The sequence below is a fragment of the Engystomops pustulosus genome, chromosome 2 (assembly GCF_040894005.1).
Source record: "Engystomops pustulosus chromosome 2, aEngPut4.maternal, whole genome shotgun sequence".
NCBI classification, from domain to species: Eukaryota; Metazoa; Chordata; class Amphibia; order Anura; family Leptodactylidae; genus Engystomops; species Engystomops pustulosus.
In genome coordinates this window covers 12,245,940-12,265,686 of record NC_092412.1, presented here as the reverse complement: position 1 = coordinate 12,265,686, position 19,747 = coordinate 12,245,940, and the positions used below count along the sequence as shown (strand labels likewise).

At 46.4% G+C, this 19,747-nt stretch overlaps 3 protein-coding genes across 3 annotated transcripts in view; all 3 read left to right on the top strand.

The window, feature by feature from the left end:
- LOC140119900 (gastrula zinc finger protein XlCGF66.1-like) overlaps nt 1–8,284 on the top strand; it is a 53,292-nt gene extending 45,008 nt beyond the window's left edge. The window contains exon 3 of the mRNA XM_072139336.1: nt 7,929–8,284. Coding sequence (XP_071995437.1) covers nt 7,929–8,072 — 144 coding nt within the window. The 3' untranslated portion in view covers nt 8,073–8,284. The remainder of the gene's footprint in view (nt 1–7,928) is intronic.
- LOC140119760 (uncharacterized) overlaps nt 1–19,747 on the top strand; it is a 215,424-nt gene that overhangs the window by 110,105 nt on the left and 85,572 nt on the right. The window lies entirely within an intron of this gene.
- LOC140116898 (uncharacterized) lies at nt 8,420–9,963 on the top strand. The gene is made up of 2 exons (XM_072133329.1): nt 8,420–8,454; nt 9,051–9,963. The coding sequence occupies exons 1-2, from the start codon at nt 8,420–8,422 to the stop codon at nt 9,808–9,810; spliced, it is 795 nt and encodes a 264-aa protein (XP_071989430.1). The 3' UTR covers nt 9,811–9,963.

Sequence of the window (19,747 nt, the reverse complement as noted above, 5' to 3'; positions counted from 1 at the left end):
GAGTAGGTGATGTCGACTGCGTTGGATGGCAAGCTAGAGCAGAGTCCTCCATTTCCACGGATTCAGGCTCTTTCTGCGGTCCAGTAGGCGGTCGGTCCCCTAATATGTCAATGGCAATTTCCTTAAACTCAAGAAAGGAGGCCTGGGCATGTTGAGAAGAGATGATCTTTAGTTGACACCTTTGATTTCTATCAACAAGTCCATTAATGAATTGTTCCCTCAGGGTTTGATCAGAGGTTTTAGCGTCTTTGGGATCAAGACGGGTTATGGCCTTCCATGTCTCCTGTAGGGAGAGGGCAAAGTCTCGGAGGGACTCTTGGGGCTTCTGTCTTTTCCCGAAGAATTGCTGCTTCAACTCTGAGGCAGTACACTTGTCAAAGGTGTTGCGCAGCCTATCAAGAATTTGGACCACATTCTGACACTGTTCTTGGGGCCAAGACTTGACTTCCCGGAGAACGGGTCCTTTCAACTGCCCGGTTAGGATGCCCACTTTCTGTTCCTCTGTGAACGCGTACAGGGCGAAGGTGGCTAACAACTTGTCCCTGAATTCAGGGAGAGTGTGTGATTCTCCCTCGTAGTGGGGTAACCAGGGGGCCCCCGGATAGTATGGCATAGTCAGAGGCATCATGGTGGGGGTCCCAGGGACCCTGACTGTAGCAGGGGTGAAAGGACTCTCTGGAGGGCTTAACATGCTCCGGTACCCTGAGGAGGAACCAGGGGACGGGACCTGCTCCAGTCCCGTATCTTCGTCCTGGGTGGACATGACTGGCCTAGCTGAGGGAAGTCTGTAGGGTTACACAATGTCCGTTGCTATGGGCGATGGCTAGAATGGGACGTGGGCACTTTAAGACACAGTCACTATTCCCTGGGAGGTGAGCCAATAACCTAGCATCGGAAACAATCTCTACCCCCCTTTAACTTCCCCAGCGGTACTCACTCAGGATCAGCTGTGGTGACAGGACAGCTCCGGTGCATGAAGGACTCCGTTCCCAATGTCCGGCAGGCAGCAGGGGCTCGGTGATGCTCAGCGGTGTTCTCCTCCAGTCGCAGGACACGTGCGCCGGAACTCCGGATGAGGCGCACGCCTCTTCGTTGCCGGCCGCACACGCTCCAGCTCCTCCTCCACGGTGCTTCGCGCCACTCACGCAGGGGGCGGAGCCTAGTGACGACTCTGGAGTTCCCGCCAGTGAGGATTTGGCGGGCTGGAAATACTTGCTGCGCCACAGCCTTGTGAGGTAAATGCTTCAACCGCTCTGCACCAACTGTAGTTGAGCTAACAGAGTCCGTTGGCAGGGATTAACCCCCTGATTGCTGGAGTGATGCTTGACAGCGCTTGGCAGCAGTAATAAAGTCAATGTGAAATATAGCACAAAATCACTTGGGCCTATACCCCAATGGTAGCAGGGTTAGGCAGCACAGTAGTTTTTCAATAAAGGATAGTCTCTAGTGCCAGAATAAGGCACAGAAGTAATGATCCTGTGTTCGTGACGCCACTTGCAACATCCCCCACTGGGGCCTAGCCTTTTCTTGAGGCCTGGAGTCAGCCGGGGCCCGCAGTACCTGAGTGGCTGGCGGTTGCGGCCTAAGCACGCTATTGTCACGGTGCTTGGTATGGGGAACCGGAGGGCTGTCCTACAGCCTGGCAGGTCTCCAGCAGGGTGGTGTTGGCAAGAAATGATGAGGGAGAGGCTGCTATAGCGGATCTCCCTGGGGCAACCCTTTGGTCTCTATAGGATGAGTCTCTGTGTAGTGGACAGGGTGCCCGTGATGATGGTAGTTGTAGTAGCAGGGACCAGACGGAGGCAGAGGTTGAACAAAAACAACTTACAGTTCTTTATTTGAACCAACAGCAGGCAACGTGCCAAACGATTCCTTACAGATGGCGGTCTTACTGAGAGTGATCGTGGAGAGTGAACCTCAGGAGTTGTGTCACCAGCCTGGATGCAGGGGCAGGCTGGGATGTAGCTGTGTCCAACACTGGAAGCTGCAGCTTTTTCCTGGATTGGTTGAGATGATGGTGGACTGACACAGTACCTCTCACTGTGTGCTCTGTACAGGCTCTGGCCTTCTCTCTCAGAGCTGGGCCTAAAGCTTGTTGCTAAGAGCTGTTTCTCAGTCAGGAGCTGAGCCTAAAGAGCTGCTCATGAGGTGAGATCTCAGCACTAGCTCCCTGTCAGCACTAGCTCCCTGTCAGCACTAACTCTCTGTCAGCACTAGCTCCCTGTCAGCACTAACTCTCTGTCAGCACTAGCTCCCTGTCAGCACTGGCTTCCTGTCAGCACTCACTCCTCTAACTGACTGCACTGACTGCTGGCACTCTCCAACCGTCACTTCTCCTCCTGGTCAGGTGGTCTCACTCTCCAATCACACTCCAGTTACAAAGGTGAAACATCATTGGATGACATCAGTAAACAGGTTAACCCTTGCCTATTCAGGCAGCATCTACCGCTGCATATTACCTCTTGGTGTACTGAATGGTACAAGGGGCTTATTCACAAATACTCCTCTGCCATGCACATTGGCAGGGATATTGCACATGTGCTGCTTTACCTCTGACACTGATCAGTACAGACTCCTCCCCCTCCTAACCAGCGCCCCACCTACACTGATCACATGGTCTATGACATCATCACAGGTCCTTCATCCACCACTTCTCCATACACATGTACACACCCGCCCCTCCGTGACATCACACTCCCCGGGTCACATGACTAGTGGATAGTGAGCAGGAGCCCAGCCCCTCAGTGACATCACACTCCCCGGGTCACATGACTAGTGGACAGTGAGCAGGAGGACGTTTGTAGAGAGTGTCCTGCACTGAGGAGAGAAGAGGTAAGTGACCAGAGGAGGGACGACAACTCCCAGCATGCTCCAGGAGCTCACACACTATATAGAGGGACTACCACTCCCAGCAACCTCCAGGAGCACACACACTATATAATAATAATCTTTATTTATATAGCGCCATCAAATTCCGTAGCGCTTTACAAATCATAGGGGACATATACAACTATATTACATTACAAAGAACAGACAGTCATATGGAACAATAGGAGTGAGGGCCCTGATCACAAGAGCTGACAGTCTATGAGGATGAGGAGGTGACACAAGAGCTTACAGTCTATGAGGATGAGGAGGTGACACAGGGGCTTACAGTCTATGAGGATGAGGGGGTGACACAAGAGCTTACAGTCTATGAGGATGAGGGGGTGACACAAGAGCTTACAGTCTATGAGGATGAGGGGGTGACACAAGAGCTTACAGTCTATGAGGATGAGGGGGTGACACAAGAGCTTACAGTCTATGAGGATGAGGGGGTGACACAAGAGCTTACAGTCTATGAGGATGAGGGGGTGACACAAGAGCTTACAGTCTATGAGGATGAGGGGGTGACACAAGAGCTTACAGTCTATGAGGATGAGGGGGTGACACAAGAGCTTACAGTCTATGGGGATAAGGGGGTGACACAAGAGCTGACAGTCTATGAGGATGAGGGGGTGACACGAGAGCTTACAGTCTATGTGGATGAGGGGGTGACACAAGAGCTTACAGTCTATGAGGATGAGGGGGTGACACAAGAGCTGACAGTCTATGAGGATGAGGGGGTGATACAAGAGCTTACAGTCTATGAGGATGAGGAGGTGACACAGGAGCTTACAGTCTATGAGGATGAGGAGGTGACACAAGAGATTACAGTCTATGAGGATGAGGGGGTGACACAAGAGCTTACAGTCTATGAGGATGAGGGGGTGACACAAGAGCTGACAGTCTATGAGGATGAGGGGGTGACACAAGAGCTTACAGTCTATGAGGATGAGGAGGTGACACAGGAGCTTACAGTCTATGAGGATGAGGAGGTGACACAAGAGATTACAGTCTATGAGGATGAGGGGGTGACACAAGAGCTTACAGTCTATGTGGATGAGGGGGTGACACAAGAGCTGACAGTCTATGAGGATGAGGGGGTGACACAAGAGCTTACAGTCTATGAGGATGAGGGGGTGACACAAGAGCTTACAGTCTATGAGGATGAGGGGGAGACACAAGAGCTTACAGTCTATGAGGATGAGGGGGTGACACAAGAGATTACAGTCTATGAGGATGAGGGGGTGACACAAGAGATTACAGTCTATGAGGATGAGGGGGTGACACAAGAGATTACAGTCTATGAGGATGAGGGGGTGACACAAGAGATTACAGTCTATGAGGATGAGGGGGTGACACAAGAGATTACAGTCTATGAGGATGAGGGGGTGACACAAGAGCTTACAGTCTATGAGGATGAGGGGGTGACACAAGAGCTTACAGTCTATGAGGATGAGGGGGTGACACAAGAGCTTACAGTCTATGAGGATGAGGGGGTAACACAAGAGCTTACAGTCTATGATGATGAGGGGGTGACACAAGAGCTTACAGTCTATGAGGATGAGGGGGTGACACAAGAGCTTACAGTCTATGAGGATGAGGGGGTGTAATGGTCCAGCCATTTTTTATAAGGGAACAATATAAAATAATTTAATAAATAATTTACTAAATAAAGATGTTGATGCTTGAACCAGCCGCCATCTTATATACAAAGTCCTAGGTGAAAAAGACTGCAGAGAAGCCTGGAGCTTGGTATATATCTGCTGTTTGCCAGATAACAGATGGGAGATAGGACACAGGATGGATTAGTAAAGGGAGAGCTGACATTTCATGCAGTTAGTGAGTGTGATAGATCTGCCTAAAGAGATGGGTTTTAATCACGTTTGAAGCTTTGGAGGGTGGGTATTAGTCTGAGAGTCCGGGGAAGGGCATTCCAGAGAATTGGAGCAACTCGGGAGAAGTCCTGGAGACTTGTGTGAGAGGTGCGAATTAAGGTAAAGATTAATCTAATGTCACTGGCAGATGGAAGAGCATGGGAAGGGCGATAGACTGAGATGAGAGAAGATAAATAGGGAGGTGCAGCATTATTCAGAGCTTTGTGGATGAGGGTTATTATTTTTAAGTGAATACGGAAGGAGACAGGTAGCCAGTGCAGTGATTGGCACAAACTGGAGGCATTCATGTAGCGTTTGGCCTGAAAGACGAGCCTGGCTGCTGCATTAAGAATAGATTGGAGAGGAGAGAGTTTAGTCAGTGGAAGATGATTAGTAGGGAGTTACAGGAGACTAGTCGAGAGTGCAACAATTAGCATTTTAGAAGTTTCTATTGTCAGAAACGGCCGGATTCTGGAGATGTTTCTGAGATGCATCCGGCAAGAGCGAGAAAGAGATTGAATATATGGTAAAAAGGAGAGGTCAGAGTCCAGTACAACCCCAAGACAGCGGCCTGTGCCCCGGTGCTATAGTGACCCCACAGACCGAGATGGAGAGGTCAGGGGTGGGTTGGTTAGTAGATGGTGGAAAGACAAGAAGTTCAGCCTTAGAAAGATTAAGTTTCAAGAAGAGAGAGGACATGATGTTAGAGACGGCAGAGAGACAGTCACTAGTGTTCTGGAGTAAGGCCGGGGTGATGTTACATGCAGAAGTATATAGCTGGGGATCTTCAGCATAAAGATGATACTGGAAACCAAAGCTTCTGATGGTTTGTCCAATGGGGGCAGTATAGAGAGAGAAGAGAAGAGGACCTAGGACTGAGTCCTGAGGACCCCGACACTGAGAGGATACGACCTAGGACTGAGCCCTGAGGAACCCCGACACTGAGAGGAAAGGACCTAGGACTGAGCCCTGAGGAACCCCGACACTGAGAGGAAAGGACCTAGGACTGAGCCCTGAGGAACCCCGACACTGAGAGGAAGATTAGAAGAGAAAGATCCAGAAAAGGAGACACTGAAAGTGCGGTCAGAGAGAGAGGAGGAAAACCAAGAGAGTGCAGGGACCTTTAGGCCAATGGAGTGAAGCATCCTGAGGAGGAGCTGGTGGTCCACAGTATCGAACGCTGCCGATAGATCCAGGGGAATGAGGAGAGAATAATCACCTTTGGATTTTGCAGCGAGGAGATCATTGGAGACTTTAGAAAGAGCAGTTTCAGTGGAGAACATAGAGCGGAAACCAGATTATAGGGGGTCAGGGAGGGAGTTAGCTGAGAGATAGCGGGTTAGTCGAGAATAGACCAGGCGTTCCAGGAGTTTGGAGATGAAAGGGAGGTTAGAAACAGGTATGTAGTTAGTAGCACTGGATGGATCCAGGCAAGGCTTCTTTAGTAAAGTGGTGACAACAGCATGCTTGAAAGAAGAGGGGACGACACCAGAAGAGAGAGAGATTGAAAATTTTAGTGAGGTGAGAAGTGACTGCTGGGGAGAGAGACTGAACCAGATGTGAGGGGATGGGGTCACTGATGCAGGTAGTGGGGCGAGCAGAGGAAAGGAGTCTAGACACTTCTTCCTCTGTGACTGGCTCAAAGGAAGAGAGTGAACAAGATAAGGTATGGGAGGGAAGGGGATTGGAGGGGTGAGTGGATTGAGCAATTATTTCCTGGCGGATACAATCAATTTTATCCTTAAAGTAGGTGCCAGATCTTCAGCCCCAAGGTCTGTGACAGGTGGCTGCACCTTTGGTGTTAGTAAGGAGTGAAGGGTATCAAAGAGCCTTTTGGGGTTGTTAGAGAGAGAGAGGATATGAGATTAGTAAAATAGACCTGTTTAGCGAGGTGAAGGGCAGAGTTATAGGTTTTTAGCATAAATTTTAAGTGAAGAAAGTCTGCAGATGTGCGCGACTTTCTCCACAGACGTTCGGCAATCCTGGAGCACTGCCGAAGGAAACGAGTTTGTTCAGTGTGCCAAGGTTGCCTGCGTGTGTGTTAAAAATTTTGGACAGTGAGTGGTGCCCTCTCATCTAGGGCGCTTCTGACAGTGTGATTATAGTGGTTAGTAGCTAGGTTTGGACAGGTGAGAGAGGAGATGGGGGATAGTGCAGACTGTAAGGGTTTCTGTGAATTGGTGAGTATCTATTGCACGTGGGTTCCGGTATAAATGATGGGTGGAAGGATTCTGAGAATGAGAAGGATTATTGAAAGTAAAAGAAAGGAGATTATGGTCTGAAAGTGGAAAGAAGGAATTGGTAAAATCAGATATTGAAGATGGGCGGGAGAAGACCAAATCAAGGATGTTTCCCTCACTATGAGTGGGGGAAACGCAGAGTTGTGAAAGACCTAGAGAAGTAGTATATATATATGGAGGGACTACAACTCCCAGCATGCTCCATGAGCACTCACACACTATATGGAAGGACTACAACTCCCAGCATGCTCCAGGTCCCTCCATGTGGGGTCCAGTACCTGCTATTAGTGAGGAGCGGCACAGTCCAGCGCCATCACTCCTCCCTCAGTCCAGTGACCTCCCCTCCAGTGTCTGGAGAATCCCCATCTGTCACATCACACATGTCATGGACACAATTGCTTCATATAGAGTTTGCTCTTAGTTCTTGTCATGTTTCCTCAGGTTGTATAGATCCAGGACTCCCAGAGGTTTCTCCTAAAGATGATCCTTTCCATCAATGATCCACCAGGGATCCGGGAGAAGGACAGAGAGCAGATGGCGGCCAGGATCCTGGAGCTCACCCTGGAGATGATCTCCTTGATAACCGGAGAGGTGAGAGTCTCCCAGGACACGGCTCTTATCTCTAGGAATAACAGCGGGAAATGACTGGAGAGGTGAAGGATTCTTAGGATCTATGTAGTGATCAGTGTCTCCCCATACACAGGATTACACAGTAGTGAAGAAGTCGTCTGGTGAGTGTGTGACCCCCCGTGTGTCAGGAGGATGGACCCAGAGCCCCATCACCGAGCCTCCACCTCATTCACTGATACATGAGCAGAAGATCCTAGAACTTACCTCCAGGATCACTGAGCTGCTGAGCGGAGAGGTGAGCGCTGCCGGGAATGCTGGGACATTGTACAATAACACAAGGGAGGGGTCTGGGTGATGACTGTGTCATTGTGGGTGTCAGGTTCCTATAAGGTGTCAGGACGTCACTGTCTATTTCTCCATGGAGGAGTGGGAGTATGTAGAAGGACACAAGGACCAGTACAAGGACATCATGATGGAGGACCACCAGCCCCTCACATCACCAGGTAAGAGGAGACCTTCCTGATTATAGAGGACAGAGCAGGTGTGAGGCCTCCTGCACACAACTGTTTTGTTTCTGTGTCCACAAACTACGGGTGTCTTAGCGTTTTTTCAGGCTGTGTGTCAACAGTATTTTCCCTGAGCCGTATGGCCCCATCTTTGCAGTTCTGAAAAAAAAAAAGAATACAAGGCTGGCAAATGATTCCAGTAGCTTGTTCCCACTCCATGCTGTGTCACGGGTGATCTGTGGCTCTGTACTGATCCAGAGAGGGGTAAGTATAATGTGTTATTTTCATGTTCAATCAAAGTTTTATTAAGTAGAAACCTGCAAAAAGCTATTAAGAAATGCAATAAAGTTGGTGACAAAGGACCATGTTGAGTCATGAAATTAAAGAACAGAGTAAGAGGTTTGTAGTTCCAAATTAAGTACATTAAATTACTGCAGTAATTAACAGAAGAACAAAGAAATCGGAGTTCCTGAATCCATTGAACTATTGTTGGAGGGTGAGGGTTTCTAAAAGCTGCTGCAAGGAGGTGAGTGAGGGGGGGGAGGCCTATTTTGATGGAGGTGATAGAGCCCAGCAGAATCGAGAGTAATCTGAACTGGGGGGAAGCAGAGATTACTTTTACCTGTGACCTTAATATACATATCAAACAATTTAGGATCTGGAAGATCTAATTGTTTAAAACACAATTGTGCTTTTTGTTCCTTTGTCCCGAGTGTATAACCTTACATGTAAAACCTCATCAGCCTCATTTCTTCCACAAATCCCTCTATGATGTTATACTATCCTCCTCTGTATTAATTACTTTACAGAGCTTCGTATTATCTAGAAAAATTAAAACTCTACGGTGTAAACCGATTATTTAATTTGCTCTTGGATAATAATGGAATTATATGTCAATGGTTTATATTTGTTATAAACATTCATGACTTTTCTATCCATAGATGACTGTATGTTACTGACTGATCACTTTACTTCTGCTCATAACTGGGATAAAGGAAACTTCCAATACTGATTTCTTGGTTATATTTTCCAGGAGATGAAAGTACAAGAGGTTCCCATGGACGTCCCCCCTCATCTCCTTGTGGTGAAGTAGAAGATAATCAGTCACATCTTTCCACAGAGGAGGGAAATCATGGAGAGAAGAGGAAGTTTTTATGTCCGAAATGTGAGAATTCTTTCAGTGAAGAATCAAATCTTCTCATTCATCTTCAAAGTCACCGAGAGGAAAAGAGTTTTTCATGTTCTGTATGTGAGAAAAACTTTGCCAAGAAATCATATCTTGATCAACATGTGAAAATTCACACAGGAGAGAAACCATATTCATGTCCAGAATGTGGAAAATGTTTTATCAAGAAATCACTTCTTTTTTACCATCAGAAAACTCATACCGGGGATAAGCCATATTCATGTCCAGATTGTGGGAAATGTTTTGTTAAGAAATCACTTCTTTTCTATCATCAGAGAACTCACACCGGGGAGAAACCATTTTCATGTCCTGAATGTGGAAAATGTTTGACTCAGAAATCAAATCTTATTATACATCGGAGAATTCACACAGGAGAGAAGCCATTTCCATGTGCTGAATGCGGAAAAAGTTTTAACACAAAATCCTATCTTGTTGAACATAATAAAATTCACACCGGGGAGAAGCCATTTTCATGTCCGGATTGTGGGAAATGTTTTCGCTGTAAAGGAAAGCTTTTTAGACATCAGAGAACTCACACCGTAGAGATGCCTTTTACATGTTCTGAATGAAACGTGCTCTTGTTAAACATCAGAGAATTCACACAGGGGAGAAGCCATCTTAACATACTGTGAACATTACCAATTTAGATGTTTATAGGTGGACTTTGTCCTTTAGCACCTCTGCAGCTTATAATAATAATAAACCTTTATATTTAAACTTTATATTCCGTAGCGCATTTCATATCATGGGGTACATATCAGGACCGGGAGAAGGCATTCGTGGCTTAGGTTTTTGCTACAATTTTACAGGGGAAACCGGCCACAATTCTGCTTCTCTGCCTACTACGCCTAGGCCTACTAGAAGTAAATATAACACAAATAGAAAAATATGTCTCCCTAGTTAAATACTACATACATAAATATATACCTGAAATGAATTTACCACTGTCACAGGTACACCCATGCACCCCTCTACCCCCTAGCACAGCCAGGACAAGATAACTTACCTGTGGCTTCCTGCAATTTAAAGGGTCTTGATTGGCGCTGGTTGTCCCTCGTTGTGACCTCCTGCTACATTCTTGACTTTGATCCTTTGCCGCCTGTCCTGAACTTCCGCTACGTCCCGACTCTGATCCTGTGCTGCCTGTCCTGACCTCCTACCTGTCTACGACTCTGTCTATGCCTTACGATTCTGCACCTCCCCTTGGCCACCATTGCGAGCAAAGTCACGCCTGTGGAGTCACTACCCCTGATACTGACCGTAAGATCCGGCCATGGATCCCGACAAGGTTCCACTTCCTAAAATGGCTGATCTCATCAACATCGTGACCCAGCAGATTGCTGCACAGGGCCAACAATTTGGTTAGCTCACCACCATCTTGCAGCAACTGTTGGCTACCTAGCATCAGCGTCCAGTGCCTGTGGTACCTCCGGCTACTACGGCTATACTGTCTACTGCTGAACCCAGGCTGCGACTTTCCATGCCCACCAAGTATGACGGAGACACCTTGTGTATGTAGCGGCTTCATTACCCAGTGCTCTTTGCATATTGAATTGATGCCTTCACAGTTCCCCACAGAGCAATCTAAGGCGGCTTTCATGATTAGCCTTCTCTCTGGGAAAGCCCTGGCATGGGTCACCCCTCTCTGTGTGGTCCAGTTCTGCATTTTAGCTTCTGAGCTTGCTTGAAATGAGGCAGCCTTGGTCGCTACCTTTATAAAAGGACTCTCTGGACATATTAAAGATGCTTTGAGTGGTCTCATCTCCTTCGCCACTCGGATTGACATCTGGTTCTTAGATAGTCAAGAAGAGCAGCATCTAGAACCAACACAGACCAGGAGCCATCGACTGCCCCGCTTAGCATCAGTCTTTCAAAGGCCATCACAGCCGTCCTCTTTGTCTGCTCCAGAGGAGACCATACAGGTGGATTAAGTGCTTTTGACTCCCCATGAATGCTACAGACATCGACAGGAGCACTTCGTCCACAGCGTTCGGGAAATGCGCTCCTAGGGTTTCTGGGAGAGGCGTCCCTAGGTGAGAATAAAGCTTTTTCCCTCGTCTGAATATTCCCGCCCTACTCAGCTCAGGAACAAGTGGCCAATTTTAAACTTATTCCTTCCTGGGTTGTGGTCCTGCAGGAAACTTCGTGGATGCTGCCCTGGTCCCCAAGCATCACCTCCCTGTGGTTCGTCTTGAGAAGCCACTGGTCATCTCCAACGTTAGTGGGAAGATCCCCTGTGATCCAGTATACTACTGCACCGAATCTCTATTTCTGCAAGTCAGGGAATTGCACAAGGAGAGACTGTCATTTTATGTGTTACCCCAATCCACGTCTCCTGCCCTTCTGGGTCTCCAGTGGTTGCAGCGCCACGCACCCATGCTCAACTGGCAGACAGGGGAGGTTCTTCGCTGGGGATCACAATGTCATTCACGCTGTTTGGTGGTACCTCATCCTGTATTCACTCCGGCTTCTCCTGTTTCTTCCAAACCTCTGGTGGGTCTCCCCGCTCCATATATGGACTTTGCAGATGTCTTCTCTGAGAAGCAAGTGGAGCTTCTGCCACAACGGTCCTACGACTGCCCTGTACACCTGTTGCAGGGCACGTTTCTGCCACGGGTCGGGTGTATCCACTGTCTGTGCCTGTCGGCTTATGTGAAGGAGAATCTGCAGTAGGGGTTCATATGCAAGTTCTGTTCTCCTGCCGTTGCAGGATTATTCGTGGCCAAGAAGTAGGGTTCACTACACCCATGCATTGACTATCGCGGTCTTAATAAAGTTACAGTGAAGAACTGCTACCCACTACCTCTGATCATGGAACTTTTCAACCGCCTACGTGGAGCCAAGGTCTTTACCAAACCACACATACATGGGGCGTATAACATCTGCATCGGCGATGAATGGGCGCGCGCATGCCGGCTGTCTGAAATTTAAAGGGCCAGCACACAGCTAATTGCCGCTGGCCACCTGACAACCTATAAATGCTCAACCGTTTCCTGTGAACCCTGCCGGATCTTTGTGCTTCTATGCCTAAGAGAAAGCTTTGTTCCATGCCCCTTGCGATTATCCTGATTTCCTGTTGTGACCTCGATTCCGTTCCTGACTAGGATTCCGTGCTGCCTGTGCTGACCTACTGCTACACCCACGACTCTGATCCTGTGCTGCCTGTCCTGACCTACTGCTACGTCCCCAACTCTGATCCTGTGCTGCCTGTCCTGCCTGTCCCCAAGCACAAGTTTGCCTTACGATTCTGTACTACGCCTTGCCCGCCACCGTGGACAAAGTCATGCCTGTGGAGTGACCTGGTGGTACCAAGCCGCAACAAGTCCAACATGCTCTGCGTCAGGCTCTGGGGAAAATCGGGTACCACTTAGACTCCGGTCCCAGGTGTCGGCTTTCGTCATCGTCCGCGGTGGTTCAGAGGAACCACTACCACTGATCATAACAATGTTATTTTGTTATCCCGAGGATAAGAATCTTGTCTTTGTGGGAATAACCTTTTGACAAGATGGATTTTGAGAAAAAGAAGGCCTTTAAATGGAATCATAGGGGTAACCAGAGACAATAGGGACCAAGAAAAAACAAATCTGTTACTAACCAGAAAAAAAGGGATAAGGATTTTGTACATGAATTTTTTCATCACTTTAAAAACAAAATAGACGACATCAGGGAAAGTTTCAAACTTCATCCCCCACAACCCACCGGAAATATCCAATCCCCGTCCCTGTTAACCAACAGAAGTATCCAACTTCTCTTCCCTTACTGACGAGAAAGTTTCCTCACATCTCACCACATGTGCGCTTCACCCAATCCCATCTTATCCCCAACCTCACCCCTGCGCCCATTCCAGCCCTAACTCATCTCTTTAACCTTTCCGTATCCACTGGTCTTGTTCCATCTTCCTTTAAACACACACCTGTCACACCCATCCTAAAGAAGCCATGTCTGCACCCATCCACTCCTCTGCACTATCACACCATCTCAACACTTCCATATGCCTCAAAACTCCTGGAACATAACCCTCTCATAACCAGCGCCCCGCCCACACTGATCACATGATCTATTACATCATCACAGGTCCTTCATCCACAACTTCTCCTATATCCACAGGTATACACTGTCCTAATGGAAGGCCCCGCCCCTCGTGACATCACACTCCCCGGGTCACATGACCAGTGATATTGGGCAGGAGACGTGTCTGAAGCAGAGAGTGTCCTGCACTGAGGAGAGAAGAGGTAAGTGACCAGAGGAGGGACTACAACTCCCAGCATGCTCCAGGAGCACACATACTATATGGAGGGATTACAACTCCCAGCATGCTCCAGGAGCAAACACACTATATGGAGGGACTACAACTCCCAGCATGCTCGAGGAGCGCACACACTATATTGGGGGACTACAACTCCCAGCATGCTCCAGGAGCACACACACTATATGGAGAGACTACAACTCCCAGCATGCTCCAGGAGCGCACACACTATATGGAGGGACTATAACTCCCAGCATGCTCCAGGAGCACACACACTATATGGAGGGACTACAACCCCCAGAATGCTTTAGGAGCTTACACACTATATGGAGGGACTACAACTCCCAGCATGCTCCACGAGCGCACACACTATATGGAGGGACTACAACTCCCAGCATGCTCCACGAGCGCACACACTATATGGAGGGACTACAACTCCCAGCATGCTCCACGAGCGCACACACTATATGGAGGGACTACAACTCCCAGCATGCTCCAGGAGCGCACACACTATATGGAGGGACTACAACTCCCTGCATGCTCCAGGAGCGCACACACACTATATGGAGGGACTACAACTCCAGCATGCTCCAGGATCGCACACACTATATGGAGGGACTACAACTCCCAGCATGCTCCAGGAGCACACACACTATATGGAGGGACTACAACTCCCAGCATGCTCCGAGAGCACATGCACTATATTGGGGGACTACAACTCCCAGCATGCTCCAGGAGCACACACACTATATGGAGGGACTACAACTCCCAGCATGCTCCAGGAGCACACACACTATATGGAGGGACTACAACTCCCAGCATGCTCCAGAAGCACACACACTATATGGAGGGACTACAACTCCCAGCATGCTCCACGAGCGCACACACTATATGGAGGGACTACAACTCCCAGCATGCTCCACGAGCGCACACACTATATGGAGGGACTACAACTCCCAGCATGCTCCACGAGCGCACACACTATATGGAGGGACTACAACTCCCAGCATGCTCCACGAGCGCACACACTATATGGAGGGACTACAACTCCCAGCATGCTCCAGGAGCGCACACACACTATATGGAGGGACTACAACTCCAGCATGCTCCAGGATCGCACACACTATATGGAGGGACTACAACTCCCAGCATGCTCCAGGAGCACACACACTATATGGAGGGACTACAACTCCCAGCATGCTCCGAGAGCACATGCACTATATTGGGGGACTACAACTCCCAGCATGCTCCAGGAGCGCAGGCGGCGGCCGGACTCTATGGAGGGATCATTACCGTGTGGAGCGGCTGCAGAGCGTCCAATACTCAGTGCCAGGGCCTACCTCCACACACTCACTGCCCGGATCTACCGCCTCACACTTGCCAACCGGATCTACTGGATCTACCGCCTCGCACTCGCCACCCGGATCTACCGCCTCGCACTTGCCGCCCGGATCTACCGCCTCGCACTCGCCGCCCCGATCTACCGCCTCGCACTCGCCGCCCCGATCTACCGCCTGCACCAAGGTGTCAGGATCAGGAGATCCGGATACCGGATTCCAGGGAAGTATTCTGAGGTCCTGGTCTGCCAATCACTGGGGAATGATCCTCCTGACTCTAAGACGCCTCTTATTGTCCTGCTGGAAGATCCCTTCGTCTCCAGAAATCCTAAAATCTGGCGCCCCGTGCACGCTATTCAGGCAAACAGGGTTTTTCTTTTTAAATGACCTCCATTTGCATAATAAAATCATTTTGGTGGAAAAAAACCCCTTTTCCTATTTCCCAGAATTCCCTAGTGGAGCATCAATGGCTATAAGTGTGCACCCACCTGCAAGGCAGCAAGTCTCTGTAAGGAGAACTCCCTGACCCTAGTGAAAGGTCTCACAAGGTAGGAAAAAAAAAGAGGCAATGTAGTCCTTATCCCATCCTGGAAAACGTATTTGGATATTTACCAAAGCCACAAATTGTATTATACGGCAGATTCATGTCTCCCAATGTATGTGTAATAAACCGTGCAGACGTACTGCCGGAGCCAGAAACATGGAGACGATCCTGTGATGGTAAATACGTTGGATACACAGGTCCTTTACAAATGATGGCATTGGCCAACATTCTCTATACACATCTAATACAGTGAAAGAAAAACACAAAATCACCAACCGACCCGTATTTGGTATTGCGCATCTGTTACAATCTGTACAATAACTGGGAAACATTATTGGACCTGCTTGGTGAACGCTGTAAAAACGAAACTCAAAAATGTAAATTTTTCATAAAATCCCTTCACAAAAATGTTCCAAAAAGTGAACAAAGAAAGTTATGTGCGCCAAAATGGTACCACTGAAGGACAACTCAACACGTAAAAAATAAGCCCTAATCCAGTTCTGTTAAAGTCAAATCTCCAAAAAGATAAGATTTTCTTTACATTAGTTTTTTTCAGTTTTTTTGGCGATATATATCCACCAGGGAGCTGATGCCGGCTCGGCTCTGGATCGGAGCCGTACCGGCATCGGGAAACACGGAGTGGGCTCCGTTCGCGGGTGTGTAACCCGTTAAATTCTGCGGTCAATGCGACTGCGGCATCGAACATGCCTCTGGGGGATCTTTCCCCCACGATCGCCCCCCCCTCTCCCCGAACTGTTTTCGGGGGGCGCCGATCGTTGCCATGGCATTTCTGGGGTCATTTTGCAGTACTATTACGTCAAGCTTCTCACATTCAGGAGCCGCCGCCAGAAGCTGCCTCTAATACCTGCGAACGGAGATCCTCCTATAGTTGGCCTTAACACCTTACACGTCGGTGTCACACAGTATGTAAGGGGCATTGCGGCATCTAACATGCCTCTGGGGGATCCCCCCCCCCAACCGTTTTTGGGGGGCGCTGATCGGGACCCCAGAAATGCCTGAAGGCAGTGCCTGAAAGATGGCGTCTGTGACGTCATCTTTCAGGCACAATGCCAGCCTATGCGTGTGCCTGCATGTACATCAGTATTGCAGAGTATTATCATGAACAAGCAATCAGATGATTGCTTGTTCATGTCCCATGGAGGAGAAAGTACAAAAAAAATGTTATTCAATAAAAAATAAAGTAATAAATCAATAAAAAAATGCCCATAAGCCCCATAACATATAAAGAGACATATAACCCTAAAAAACGTCTAAATCATAACAAAAAACCCACATATATAGTATCACCGTAGAATAAAAGTAAATCATTATTGAACCCGTACGATGAATGCCGTTAAAAAAAAAACTGTTGAAAACCCAACAAAAATTGCAATAAAAAGTGATCAAAAAAACATATGTACTCCAGAATGACACTGGTGCAAAGTACAACATGTCAAATATGTACAACATCAAAAAACAAGCCATCAACCAGCTCTGTAGCCAAAAAAGTAACAATGTTATGCCACTTGGAAGACGGCGATGCAAAAATGATAGATTTTTCCTTACATTACAGTTTTATTTGACAAATTTAGTAAAACGTAAGAAAAAATATTCATGTCCGGTATCCCCGTAATCGTATCAACCCATAGAATAAAGATAACAGGATTATTAGGCTATACGGAGAACACAAAAAAGTCAAATCCAGTACAGAATTGATGCTTTTCTACTCCTGCCCTCAAAAGCCAGTTCCTAAATTTTCAACAATAAGTGATACCAACCCCAAAATGGTAACACTGGATAAAGCATCTCATCCCGCAAAAAACATGCCGTCACATGGCCCCAATAACGAAAAACGAAAATTTTATAGCCTTCAAAAGGAGGCAACGAGAAAACTAAAATCTTGGCAGCTGCAGCGCCCTCCTTCCCTTCTGTGCCTCGCTGTGCCCCCATAACACAAGTCACAGCCACATGTGGGGGGTCTTTGCACTCGGGAGAAATTACAGAACAAATTGTATGGTGGGTTTTCTATTTTTATCTTTTGGAAATGTGTAAATTTTCGGGCTGTATGAACAACACAATTTGACCCTTCTAAATTTCACCTCCATTTTGATTCAATTACTATCTCAAGGGGTTAACAATCTTCCTAAAAGCTGTTTCTGATAGTTTGAGGGGTGCAGATTTGAAAATGGGTTCATTATATAGGGGGTTTTGATGCTAAATATGTAACATTTCATTCAAAACAGTATTTATCCGCAAAAGAGTAAATTCTAAAAATACAGAAAACCGATATTCGATTTGTAGCCGAGCGACATCAAAATTATCCAGACATTTCAAAAATGATGCAAATGTAAAGTAGACAAATGGGAAATGTTATTCAGCAACTTATTTAGGTGGTAAATCTATCTGCCTGAAAACGCAATGATTTCGAAATTCAAAAAAGTGAAATTTTTCAAGAAAATCATAATTTTTTTTCTTTTTTTTTTTGGTAAATAAATGCAAAACTTATCAGCAAAAATTTACCACTAAAATGAAGTACAACACGTGGGGAAAAAACAATCTCAGAATCACTTTGATAAGTAACAGTGTTGAGAAGTTATAACCATAAAAAGTGACATAAGTCAGAATCCAAAAAATGGGGCTGAGCCTTAAGCTACAAAATGGCTGTGTCCTTAAGGGGTTAATAGCAGGATTTAGTGTTTTTATGAAATCTAAAGTTCAAAGCCCCAGAAAAATGAGAGGATGCATAAAAATCCATGGAGACATGAAGTAGACATTCAGTGAATGTTAGTTATTACGTGTTTTTGCTGTTATGACTGTGTGGAAAAAGTAGAACAATTAGATTTTCAAAAATGTTTTCAAATGTCAGATTTTTTCATAAATAAATACAAAACATTCCACCAAAATTTTTTAACTAACATGAAGTACAAAGTGTCCCGAGAAAACAATTTCAAAATCACTTGGATATGATAAAGCTTCCGAAGTTATAACCATTTATAATGACACAGGGAAGATTTGGAAAAACGGGCCGTGTCAGGAAGGTGAAAAGGGGCTTCGGCGTTAAGGGGTTAGGGACGCAGCCAGTTTATAACTCAAGGATCAGCCCATTTTTTGTATTCTGACATGGTCATAACTTCTGAACACTGTTACTTATCTATGCGATTATGACATTTGTTTTTTTCCCCCACATGTTCTACTTTTGAGTTTATTTACAGAAAAAAGAAAAAATGTGAATTTAAAAATTTTTCTAAATTATTCCATTTACAGGCAGATAAATTTACCACCTAAATAAGTCGCTGAATAACATTTCCCATACGTCTGCTTTACATTTTCATCATTTTTGAAATGTCTGGAAAATGTATTTTGATGTCTATTTGAAGAATTGACTATTTTGGGGATAAATACTGTTTTGAATGAAATTTTAAATATTTAACATTTAAACCCCCCTATATAATCAACCCATTTTCAAATCTGTACCCCCTCAAACTATCAGAAACAGCTTAAGGAAGGTCTTCATAGTCAAAATGGAGGTGAAATGAAGAATGGTCAAGTTTTGTCGGTTATACGTTCATTTAGCCCTAAAATTTACACATTTCTGACAGATAAAGAGAAAACCCACCATACAATTTGTTATGAAATTTCTCCCAAGTACAGGGACCCCCCACATGTGACTGTGACTTGTGTTATGGGGGCACAGCGAGGCACAGAAGGGAAGGAGCACCCTGCAACTGCCAGGATTTTGGTTTCCTCATTGACACTTTTGTAGGCTATGAAATTTTAGACTTTTTGTTATTGGGGTCGTGTGACGGCATTTTTTTTTTTTTTGCGGGATGAGATGCTTTTTCCAGTGTTGCCATTTTGGGGTTGGTATCTCCTATTGTTGAAAATTCATGAACTTTTTTTGAGGGCAGGAGTAGAAAAGCATCAATTCTGTACTGGATTTTTTTACTTTTTTTTCATGTTCACCGTTTAGCCTAATAATCCTGTTATCTTTTTTCCATGGGTCTAAACGATTATGGGGAGACCAGACATGAATATTTTTCATTTTCTAATTTCCTGTAGTTTAGCCTTAGGCTACAATAATCAGCTATAACAGTTATCACAGGCGTCTGTAATGAGGATTTATTGTTAATTCTGGTTCTGATGACAACCCAACATTTTTAAAATCCAATTGTCACAGAGACCAAAAAAAATTTGGCTGGGATTACAATGATAAAATATACAGTTCCGATTTACATACAAATTCAACTTAAGAACAAACCTAAAGAACCGCTCTTGTACATAACCCGGGGACTGCCTACATATGTTTTTTTAATTACTTTTTATTGCATTTTTTGTGGGATGAAATAGGTTTTTAACCATTTCTTTTTTTACTGCGTTCA